The 12405-nt window shown below is 44.8% G+C and overlaps 1 protein-coding gene across 2 annotated transcripts in view; it reads left to right on the forward strand.

Annotated features, from left to right (window-relative positions):
* Nucleotides 1-490: 490 nt before the first annotated feature.
* The window catches only part of PARP14 (poly(ADP-ribose) polymerase family member 14), a 50458-nt gene continuing 38543 nt past the window's right edge, over nucleotides 491-12405 (forward strand). The window contains exons 1-4 of one of the 2 annotated variants that reach the window (XM_021934120.2): nucleotides 491-1113; nucleotides 3827-3960; nucleotides 5713-5746; nucleotides 10647-10889. In XM_021934120.2, the coding sequence (XP_021789812.1) occupies nucleotides 927-1113; nucleotides 3827-3960; nucleotides 5713-5746; nucleotides 10647-10889 (598 nt within the window). In that variant the 5' untranslated portion in view covers nucleotides 491-926. The remainder of the gene's footprint in view (nucleotides 1114-3826; nucleotides 3961-5712; nucleotides 5747-10646; nucleotides 10890-12405) is intronic. The other variant, XM_003894012.5, reaches the window with a different exon arrangement.

Here is a 12405-nt window from a genome sequence, read left to right on the forward strand (position 1 = left end):
TATGGTAGCCACTTGGCTGACCTCTCTGCCTCCACTCTAGCCACCACGCAGCAGCCGGAGTGATCCTGTACGCGTGAATCACACCGTGGAACTCCGCTTCCTAACCCTCCAAGCTCCCTACCCCTCCATATCCTTGGGGTTATCAGGTTACATGTCACCGCCCCATAAACCCTCCCTGAGCCACCACAGCTGGGCTAGGAGCCACTCCTCATCTGTTCCAGGAACACATGTACATTCTTTCCCAGAGCACCTATTCCCCGCTGTGTTCACCATAGCTCCGTGATCTCAGTGAGAGCTCAGTGAGTGAGTTCATGGCGCCTAGTAAATATTCCACAAAAAAACCTGTGAGTGTAATTGTTTCTCCCACATTTCTAGACATGTAATACTAACAGATTAAGGAACAGAAAGCCAAACAGGGAAAGCAACGTAAAATTCTGATAATCACATTGATTGCTTAAAAAGCCCCCAAATAGGCAGCAAACATTCTAAAAAGGCCACAGTTTGCGAGTCATTTTATTCTTTTGTAAAGGGTCGGCTTGCGGCAAAAATTAAATGATCTTTGTGTTTGGCCAAGGTCTGGTGCCCCAAAGCTGCCGACTTGATCTGCGATTGGGGTGAGCGGCAGGCAGTGGGGCCGGAGTTAGGAGGGGGTGTGGGAGCCCGCGGAGCACAGGTGAACGGAGGCCGCCTTCCCGGGGCGCCGCTGGCCAGCCCCAAAGGGTTACTTTGGCCTTGGCTGTGGGCCGAATGCGAAGGTGGGGAGGTGGGCGGGGGATGACTCGGCCATTCCTGGGTCCGCTGTCTTAGGCTGAAGGCAAAAGGAAACCAAGGCCTGGGAGTTTTCCAGGAAACGAAAGCGAAAGAGTCAAAGTTAGCGGCCCGGAGTTGGCGCGGCCCCTGCAGTCCGGCGGAGAGCGGTGCTGAGGATGGCTGTGCCCGGCTCCTTCCCGCTGCTGGTCGAGGGCTCTTGGGGCCCCGACCCCCCGAAGAACTTGAGCACCAAATTGCAGATGTACTTCCAGAGCCGGAAGAAGTCGGGAGGCGGCGAGTGTGAGGTCCACCAGGATCCCAGGAGCCCGTCCCGCTTCCTGGTGCTCTTCTACCCGGAGGACGGTGAGGGGCGCGAGGGGTGGGGTGAGGAGGGGACACCTCTGCCCTCCCTCCAGGGAGATGGCGGCGGGGCGCGCACCGGGGGGGACCCGCCCGGCTCCGGCGGCTGCTGTAGCGGAGGTGGCCGGGCCGGGGGCGGGGGCGGGGGCGGGGGCGACAGAATGGACTCCGGGCGCTCCCGGGGCGCTGCGGTTCCCCGGCGCCCTGCGTTTCCAGGCGCTTAATGGCGCGGCCCGGAGGTGGCGGCGGAACCGCGCAAGTGACTCTTTATCCCTTGATCATTTTCTGTCTTTCCCTGTTGTGGTGGTGTTATTGTTTGTTGTTGTTGTGAAGTGAGTCTATCCTCTTGTCATCCTTTTCTATCTTTTCCTTTTCTTTAAGAAACGTGACAAGTCACAGAGATTCCTCGTGGGGCTTGGAGATTTCCAGAGGTCCTGGGGTCACTTGGGAGAGGGGCAGAGGCGCTGCCTAAAATCACACGGCCTGAATGTCAACGTAGAGCCGTCACAGCGGCCACATTGTCGACGGCCTGCCGGGGCCTCTTCCCTGAGTCTCTAGTGCTCAGATTGGGAGCAAGGATGATATTCTGAAGTGACAGTGGGTTGGGAGATTTGAGCTTTGGAGGGGGAAAGTCGGCAAAGTTCCCTCCTTACAGGCCATTAAGGGGCTTTTTCCCTTCTTCCCCACTACTCCCCACTCCCCTACTCCCCACTACTTGGTGGGTCAAGAGCCCACTGATGATCTGCTGGCTCAAGGGCTCCCTGGTCTGCAATGGGAAGCCTGTGACCTGCAGCTCCCAGAATGGGCGCCTTTTCCACTGGCATCTTATGGATGGTGACCCATTGGGATCTAGTCAACCCCTAATTCCGCTTTCTTGTCTCTGGATTTGGAGAAGCATTTGGGCCAGAGGAGAAGCAAGGAGGCTGAGGCTGAGGCCGTGCAATTAGAGGGCCCCAGAAGGGATCTAAAAAGGAAAAATGAAACAGAAAAAGAAAGGTGCACAGAAGGAAAGAAGGAGGGGGACAGGAGACATGATTGGCTCATGGCCCTTATGAAAACAAAATACCATGTTTTCCTAGGATTAATTTCACCAAGAAGTGCTCAGAAGGGCAACTTTGTGATCTTTTCCCTTTTGGGTGTCGCTTTCCCTTGAGAGTTTTCCCCACTTTGACTTCAGAAGTCAACATCACCATCGATCTGGCCCTTAAGGATGCTTCTTTCTTCTTTAGATTCCATTATCCTTAGAAGTAGATCTCACCCATCTGAATCACCTGGAGAGCAGGTTAACCAGGCACCTTCCCAGCTCTGTTTTAGAGATTCAGGTTCAGTGAATGTGGGGTGGGTGGTAAGCATGTGTTTAACCGGCATCCCAGGTGACCTTGGTGTGTTAAAGTTTCAGAATTTCTGTAGTTTGCTGACAACCCCAAATGAATAAAAATACAAATATCACAAAATATAATTTTGTGATGATAAAAATAACTCAATTCTAGCCCTCCAAGCAGAAAAGATTTTAGTCTTACTTCTGGGCTATCATCCTTGACCAGCCCGAGCCCACAACTCCTCTTCCTCCACCCCCAGGCTGCTCCAGTGGCCCCTCTTGTCTTACCCCCCAGCACAGATGACCCAAAACTTATTAAAACTCACAACCGGCCAGGCGCGGTGGCTCATGCCTGCAATCCCAGCACTTTGGGAGGCTGAGATGGGCGGATCACAAGGTCAGGAGATCAAGACCATCCTGGCCAACATAATGAAACCCCATCCCTACTAAAACACACAAAAAAATTAGCCGAACGTGGTGGTGTGCACCTGTAGTCCCAGCTACTTGGGAGGCTGAGGCGGGGGAATCTCTTGAACCAGGGAGCTGGAGGTTGCAGTGAGGAGAGATGGCACCGCTGCACTCCAGCATGGCGACAGAGAAAGACTCCATCTCAAAAACAAAGCAAAACAAAACAAAGCAAAACAAAAAACAAAACAAAACAAAACAAAAACAAAACAAAAACAAACTCAAAACCTAGTATGGTCAAAGTTCTTGGGGGTGGAAAATCCCTAGTCAGTTTCAGTTTCCTACTTAAGGAACCACTTTCTCAGTAACAAGGGTCAGGAATTTGCTGACAATGAATGACCTACCCTTGAAGTCCCCAAAGTGCATTCTTCTTCTGCAGAGGATATTCTCCACTCTCCACCCTCCATGCCAGGAAATGGCCTCAACAGGTGCGGGCCCATAGCATAACCTGATTTGATTCATATAAACCTAATAGGCAGATAATAAGAATGAGCCCACCAGCACTTGTCTGTATTTATTCGTGTATAGCAAATAGAAATGAATGGGAAGCTGTATCTCACTTTTATACAGTTCACAGGATTTCTGAAAAGTTGGTGTAAATTGACATAACATTTTAAACCCTGTTTCAGATGTGTCTATTTTATCATACATTACCAACATATCTCCATTAACCTTACAAATAGACAAGAAAACTAAGGCTTTGTAAGTACGGCTTATTAGGAAACATGGTCAATATTAAAAAGTCAGTTTAAGGATGCAATTCATATCCATGTCTGCTTGCTAAACTTTTCCTCTTTTACTTCATGTAGCCTCTCTTGAGAAACCAACGAAGCCATTGATGGATGGTAATGCAGCCCATAGAAATCATAGAATAATTTTTTAAATAAAGATTGCTTGTCATTTGGCCGTTTTTCCCCCTTTTGGACATTTCAGTTCGGCAGAAGGTTCTGGAGAGAAAAAATCATGAGTTAGTATTGCAAGGAAAAGGAACATTCAAATTAACTGTCCAGTTACCTGAAACCACAGATGAAATCCATCATGTCTTTGAGGAGGAACTTCTAACACAGGCAAGTAAACTTTAGGCATGAATAAAAGGGATTTAGGTCTTCCAAGGTGTGTGAAATGAGAATCACAATGAGGAAAATACAGTGGAAAGAAAAGTAGGAAGCAAACTGCAGTGAGGAAAGCAGATTACAAATGTAGGGAGAGTGAGGGCAGTGGTAGGGTAGGGTAGTATGGGATAAAGTAAGAGGGGGTACTTCTTTTTTTTTTTTTTTTAATGCAATCTTGCTCTGTCACCCAGGCTGGAGTGCAGTGGTGTGATCTCGGCTCACTGCAACCTCCGCCTCCTGGCGATTCTTCTGCCTTAGCCTCCCGAGCATCTGGGACTACAGGCATACGCCACTATGCCCAGATAATTTTTGTATTTTTAGTAGAGACAGGGTTTCACCATATTGGCCAGGCTGGTATCAAACTCCTGACCTCGTGATCCACCCACCTAGGCCTCCCAAAGTGCTGGGATTATAGGCGTAAGCCACCACACCTGGCTGGGGGTACTTTTTGTGATTTTAAACACATTTGGAAAAGTCAAGACTTGGGGGTTATAATAATGGTGGTTTGGGATGTAAAATTTGGGGTCTGTGTCTCCTGAGTTCTTTATAACCTGGAACCTGTTATATTTGTTTTATTTTGTATGTCATTTTGAAGAGACAGCAATCCATACCACATGTATTAAGTATCACCCCAATTGTAAAATGGAATAGTAACAATAATGATTCAACAACAGATTGTAGGATTATTGTGAGGGTTAAACAAGATGATCTGTATAAAGCACATGGCACAGTTCTTGTTATATATAATAAACACTCAGTAAATGTTTTATTTTTATTTGTTTTAGTATTCTTTTTCAGAGACAGGATCTCACTCTGTTGCCCAGGCTGAAGTGCAGTGGCATGATCATGGCTCACTGCCTCCTTGACCTCCTGGGCTTAGGTGATCCCCCCACCTCAGCCTCCCCAGTAACTGGGACTGCAGGCGCATGCCACCACACCTGGCTAATTTTTTGTATTTTTTGTAGAGTTAGGGTTTTATCATGTTGCCTAGGCTGGTCTCGAACTCCTGGGCTCATGTGATCCACTTGCCTTGGCCTCCCAAAGTGCTGGCATTACAGGTGTGAGCCACTGCACCTGGCCTTAATTTAATTGTTATCTTTTTTAGAGACAGTACCTTGATCTGTCTCCCAGGCTAGAGTGCAGTGGCACCATCATAGCTCGCTGTAACCTTGAACTCCTGGGCTCAAGTGATCCTCCTGCCTCAGCCTCCCAAGTAGTTGGGACTACAGGCATGCATCACCATGCCTGGCCAATTTTTTTTTCCTAAATTTTTTTTTTAGAGATGGGGTCTCACCGTGTTGCCCAGGCTGGCTTTGAACTCCTGGCCTCAAGCGATCCTCCCACGTTGGCCTCCCAAATGCTGAAATTACAAGTGTGAGTCACCAAGTTCAGCCTCAATAAATATTAAACGAGGGAAAAATTATGAGCTAAGATGTTTCTCTGATGTAGGATGTACCTCATATTCCCAAACACTTGGTGTTAATTGAGGTTTCTGTTATTTGTGTCTCATCTTCATTGGTAATTTTTGTGACTTGAAAGTGAATATGCCACTATGTGTGGCCCCAGATGTATTCAAGAGCACCATTATCAGACCTTTTCATTATTGTTTCTGTTTATCCTCCATCTCCAGGCTGGTCCCAGGGACATTTTCTTATGTAAAGAAATTGTTACTAATGTATTAATGCTACTTTATTGTTTCCGTTTCAGGAATCCAAGACCAAAGAAGATGTTAAAGAACCAGGTAAAATCTCAGTTGAGATGACTCTGACATTCACCAAGCAGTTATTAAAGGCAGCACTTGAGGGGGTCAGCCCTCTCTTCTTGACTTCCACAATGCAGGATGTGCTCCGCTGGGAGCTGCCTTGGACTGCATCCTCTTCATGTTCTGATATGTCCAAGGGAGTCGCATGTGGCTTAGCACTGCTTCCTGAGCACTGGGTGTGAGGGTGCTGTGCTCTGAAGCCAAAACAGGAAGTTGTGACTCCTCTGTGAACACAGGCTTTTGAGCACTGGTGCAGGATTGGATTGGAGGATTGCAGTCCTCTAAAAGACAGCAGCTCTTCTTATCTCGTCTGCTGTAGGAAACAGCTAGCGACCAATTAGCTGTTGTGGACTCCAATGCTCAATTAGCATCTGGGCATTGAGCTGTCATGCCACCTGACATTTACTAAAGAAGCAACTAGTTTTCAGAGCTAAGCATGCTATTATAAAGGGTAGGAAGTGAACTACTCTGAATGAACCGAACCAGAGAGATAAAGTGATACATGTATCTAAACCTTAAGGAAAAGGAACAATATATAATCATTGTCCTCTAATATTGAAATTATCTTGAGAACATGTAGTTTTCTGCAACTTTCTCTTGGAAAATGGCACTGGAGTGAGAGCTGCCTTTATTTGGCAAAAAGATTGGATAGGGATATATGGCTTATTTTTATCTAATATGGATGTCCTGTTAAAACTGTGGAATTTAGTATGCATGGCTTTCTTAGGCAGCTCAGGAGTTTCATGAAATAGGAATTTTTTGTCTCTTTAGAGTAATTCCTGCTTTCCATTCCTCACTTGTGGCACTGGCTCCCCCAGCTCCCAGTGTTTGTTGTTGGGATCTCCTAAATCCTTATCTTTTTCTTGGAAGATGCCAAAGTGCTATACTCTCAAGCTCAACTTCAGACCAGGAAGTGGTTTTATATGTGCATATTTATTCTTGCTCCATAGCCCTAGATCTAAAATTTAATCACATCTGTGTTTCTTATGACGTCGTAGATTTTTACCTTAACTCTGTCTTAACTGACATGTCAGCACTGTTTTAAATTTGCTTAAAACTCCCAAATGTGTTCCCAGCGAAAGCCCCAGTCCCCTTCCACCAATAGACTTTTCATTGTCCTGGGGATTTTAGGCCCGTTTTCTAACCTGTTTTTACCTGACCTGGACTCTAAGGATAGTAGCCAGCTAGAAATTTGGGTGGTCTACACAAGATACTTAAGTTGGCTCCTTTAAGGGAAGCAGAGATTCTTTGCTGAATAGTTACTCCACACTGATCCCTGACAATGGCCCTAAGGCTGGGACTCTTTAAATTAATTGGAACGGGGTAGACGGTTTCAGAACTGAGCAAAGTGTGGGTGGAGAGTAGGTACTAACTGGATTCTGTTTCTCAGGGATGGGGATAGCGGAAGACACTGCAACCATGAATGCACTAGGCATGCCCGAAACCTCATGTGAAAAGTTTGAAACTGAGGCATCAGCAGGAGGTGACAGGGCAGGGAAAGGCACACACACCAATGTCAGGTGATGTCAGCACTGAGCTACTGTCCTGTTCCAGGATAAGCTTAGTTGGGCTGGATCTGAAAGGTAGAAACCAGCACTTGGAAGGTCTTGGAGAAGAGAAAAGGGCAAGAGCAGAGAAATACTGCTTACCTGTGGTCGGAAATTCTGATGTTTTCAAATCCATATCCCCAGACTGGACTCCCCTCTCAATTCCAGAATTTCTGTCTGACCTTCTTTTGGGAAGTATATTAGAGCCAACATGCCCGAAGCCGCATGTGTCATCTTCCTCCCCAAGCAGGGGCCTTTCTGGCCGCCTCATTTCTCTTGAAGTACACAATCAGTCTGCTCGTCACCTACTAGACATTTCACGCATCACGCCTTTCACATCTGCTGATTATAGAGACCTTTTTTTTTTTTTTTTTTTTTGGAGAGAAGGTTTCACTCTGTTGCTCAGGCTATCTTGGCTCACTGCAGCCTCAACCTCCCTGGCTCAAGCAATCCTCCTACCACAACCTCCTAAGTAGCTGGGGCTATCATAGCATGCACTGCCATGCCCAGCCAATTTTTAACATTTTTTGTGGAGACATGGTCTCACTATGTTACCCAGGCTGGTCTTGAACTCCTGGCCCCAAGTGACCCTCCCGCCTTGGCCTCCCAGACTGCTGAGATTACAGGCATGAGCCACTGCACCCAGCCTCATTTTCTTTTAAAGTTTTCCTTTTCCATCCTTCTCTCACCACAGGCCCTTCCTTTTTACCTCACAAGTTCAGCATGGCAGGAGCTCCCTTCTTGCTCTGTCTGTGTCTGCCACCCTTCTCCTTAAACCTGACCAGCCCTTTGCACTATTGCTAAATAGCCTGCCATCCTTTTCATGGAAACCTTCCATGACTCACCCTTACCACAAACTGGGAGATAAAGTCCAGACCACCTTTTGGATCTAGTCTGCTTTTCTGGCCTCATTTTCTTCATTCTGCACAAATGTGCTCCTTTTGAGCCACATCAGTCTAATCGCTGTTTTCTAAATTGTCTGATGCAATTGCAGCACTCTCCCTGTGCTTCTGTTGCTCACAATTACCTCTATCCCACTTTTCTCTACCCAGTTCCACATACCCTTCAAGACCTGCTGAACTTCCTCCTCTTCTCTCAAGTCTTTCCATGCCAGCCCAGCCCTTTTATCTCTTTCTGGGACTCTTGGCTTGATTGTTAATGCTCTTTTTTGGTCAATTAAGCCTTTTTTTGTGGTGAAGCGTCTAATATTGATGGGGTTATAAAACTATGTTGCTGGAAAGATTCTTTCAATCCAGTTCACTTAGTCCTATACCCTCATTTTATGATTAAGAGACATGCCCAAGGTCACATGGCTAAAGAGTGGCAGCAGGGATTAAACACATACAGCCTCCTCCCTAGCCCAGCAGTCATTCTGATTTGTTATACCTGTCTCACTTAGTGCTAATTCATGTAGTTGCTCTATCCTTAAGCTATTTTTTTTTTTAAAAAACTTAGCATGAGTGTGTTCATGGCATGATAGCCAGCACACAACAGAGTGGTCTAACTGTTGTAACAAACAACCTCCCAAATCAGTAACCTAACACAACACAAGTTTGTTTGTTTGTTTGTTTTTCTGAGATGGAATTGCCCAGGCTGGAGTGCAGTGGTACAATCTAGGCTCACTGCAACCTTCGCCTCCCAACTTCAAGCGATTCTCCTGCCTCAGCCTCCCAAGTAGCTGGGATTAGAGGCGTGTGTCACCACACTCAGCTAATTTTTGTATTTTTGGTAGAGACAGCGTTTCACCATGTTGCCCAGGCTGGTCTCGAACTCCTGACCTCAAGTGATCCGCCTGCCTCATTCTCCCAAGGTGCTGGGATTACAGGCATGAGCCACCGTGCCTGGCCACAACACAAGTTTATTTGTCCTTCTCATCAGAGTTCAGTGTAGTTGGCAGCTGGGGTGGTGGTGGGAGTGTCAACCACTTCATGTGGTCATTCAGGGACCCAGGCTCCTTCCACCCTTTGACACCATTATCTCTAAATGTGGTGTCCAAGGTCACTGCAAGGGAGAATGGGGTTTCATATTAAGGAGGTTTATATTGGCCAGGCCTGAAGGTGCAATTCACTTCCACCCATATTCCATTAACTGCAGGGACACTACTGTTGAAACTGAACTGCAGGAAACTTGAGAAATATTGTCCAGGAAGTAAGCAAAATGGATTTGGTGCACACAGAGCATTTTATGCTGCCACTGCGAACGTTTACACATGTCATTTTTCTCATATACCTCCATCAGAAAATCTGTAAATGTCTTATCCAATGTTTTTATATTCTTTCCTCTCCTTATATCCAGGGTCTTGAACACAATAAGAGTCCCCATTGAATAATTGTCCACAGAATGTCTAAAGATCAGATCGTACACACCATGCTTCAGTGGACAAGCATACAGTGAGACTGACCTTGTGTGTATGTGTAACTCACTCTTATGGTCAACAGTGGAGAGGAATGAGTCAGCTGGGTGATTGCCATTCAGCGGGCTTTGTATGCAGCAGCCCTTGGCCATTTCACCTTCTGTGTGTATTCCTTAATCATTTGCTATAGGGATCCTTTTTTCTCTTCAGTGATGGGAACTTAACTGTTTCTCGGAGTATAATGTGTTAGGTAATACCCATGTTTGGGCACCATCAGATAGTCTTGCTTTCCTCCAGTGACCCAAGCAGTAAATCTCCAATTCAGCAAACATTTACTGAGCCTCAGTTATATACCATATGCCAGCAATACAAGGATGAATAAACATGCGTCTTGCTTTTGAGAAGCTTAGCTCAATAATTTCAGTATGGTGCTGTGCTAGAAATAGATATTAAGTGCTAGGAAGGATAAGGCAGGTTCCTCAAAAAGGCCAGGCAGAAAAGGGTATAATAAAATTAAACCTCAATTATGTATAATTTTACTATAAAATTCACATATAAAAATAGTCCTATAATGTAAATTGTTCTATAAATGACTATTTACTTAGCTAAGTAGTGTGAGTATTTTTTCTTATTACTAATAATTGCATACTAATTTTTAAAATTCATTTCTGGAGGTTAATATGTGTACCCACCAGCAATAAATGAAAATCTTTTTATCTCTATAATGCCTATAATCTTGAAAATACAGATGTATTTTTTCGACATGAAAATTTAAAAATATGAACTTTAGTAATAGGCAATTACATGTTACATGTTGCTTTTATTTAAATAAAGCAAAAAGCCATCCAAGGTCTGTTTTTCTGTGAGTTAGCCAAGAGATTGGCAAGGAAAGAGGGCAGTGCCTTGTGATAACTTACTTTGCTAAGACCATAGTAGATAACTATAACATCTTGTACCTCTTTTGTCTTCCTAAAATCAGATGTGTCAGAAGAATTGGAAGCAAAACTCCCTCTCAATGATGGATCAGACAACATTGAAGATCTCCCAGAGGAATGTGAAAATATTTCCTCTTTGGTGGCATTTGAAAACCTCAAGGCAAATGTGACTGACATAATCCTTACCTTGTTAGTGGAGAACATCAGTGGCCTGTCCAGTGATGACTTTCAACTGGAAGTAATAAGAGATTTTGATGTCGCTGTTGTTACCTTTCAAAAGCACATAGGTAAGATGAAGTGACGCTTCCTCTGTCTATCTTCTTTGCACCACATCATGGGACTTGAGATACCTCTTAGTGGGACATCTCTGAAAGTTTGACTCTTTCTAGTAGCTACTAAGAGAGGTTTCCAAGTTAATATAGTTGTTTTTTTTTTTTAATTTTGAAAAAGAAGCATATTCATATTGAAACCAAATTCTGGTATTTTTAGTAGAATTAACTTTATTGCAGGAGTACCCAAGTGTGTGTGTGTGACTGAGAAAGAGACAGGCAGAGAGAGTAAGAGAACGTGTGAACACAGCAAAATAGACATCTAAAATCCAAGTGATTCCAAGTAAAGGAGTCAGCTTTTTCACATGTGTTATCTCACTGGGTGAAGTAAATATTTGTATTACCAAACTGGACTTCGTGGAAGATAATGATAACACACACTCATAGAGTGCTGACTATAAGCCAGGTGCTATGCCAGCCTCTTTACATGTATTAATTTGTTTATCCTTTCTAAAACCTTATGAAATTATTATGATCTTATGATCTCCATATTACAGCTGGGGAGACAAAACACAAAGGTGCGAATGCATGGATGAACTGGGTTTGAACCCAGGCAGCCTACCTCTACACCTGTCCTCTTACCACTTTACCAGATATTTCCTTAGCACTTTCATGGTCGTTCACATATGTAGGTACGAGTAAGTGCATGTAATGCAGAAGACGGGTGCTCTTTAAGGTAATTGTCAGGAATCTGTAGACAATCTCTGAGATTGGGAAGAGAGCTGTCACCACCCAAAACAAGTACATTTTCCAATTCCAAGCCTTCACTCTTCCATGGCCATCGCAGTGGAGTGGTTAAGAGCACAGGTCATGGAGTCCAGCTCTGCCATTTAACTAGTTATATGAGGTTGACCAAGTTATTATCCTGTCTGTGCCTCACTTTCCTCATTTATAAAATGTCACAATAATACCTACCTAATATAGTTTTTGTAAAGATTGAATGAGATAATGTTTGAAAAGTTCTTAACATAGGGCCAGGTGTAGTGGCTCACGGCCTGTAGTTCCAACACTTTGGGGGGCCAAGGTGGATGATAGCCTGAGTCCAGGAGTTTGAGAGCAGCCTGGGCAACATGGTGAAACTCCATCTCTACAAAAATACAAAAATTAGCCAGGCATGGTGGTGCGCACCTGTACTCCCAGCTACTCAGGAGGCTGAGGTGGGAGAATCACTTGAGCCTGGAAGGCAGAGGTTGCAGTGAGCCAAGATCATGCCATTGCACTCCAGCCTGGGTGACAGAGTGAGAGCCCGCGTCTGAAAAAAAAGAAAAAAGAAAAAAAAGAAAAAAAAAAAGAAAAAGAAAATAAAAGTACCTAACAACTTAACGTAGTACCTGAGACGTAGTAAGGACTCAAAGGGAGCTATTATTATTTCAAATTTATTACTATTTCTTACAAAGGGAAAACTAAATGGACTTGCTTTTGTACATTGATCAGAATCTTGAATGCCTAATATGTGCTAGGCACTGGTCTAGGT

This window comes from Papio anubis, chromosome 2 (assembly GCF_008728515.1).
Source record: "Papio anubis isolate 15944 chromosome 2, Panubis1.0, whole genome shotgun sequence".
Classification (NCBI taxonomy): Eukaryota; Metazoa; Chordata; class Mammalia; order Primates; family Cercopithecidae; genus Papio; species Papio anubis.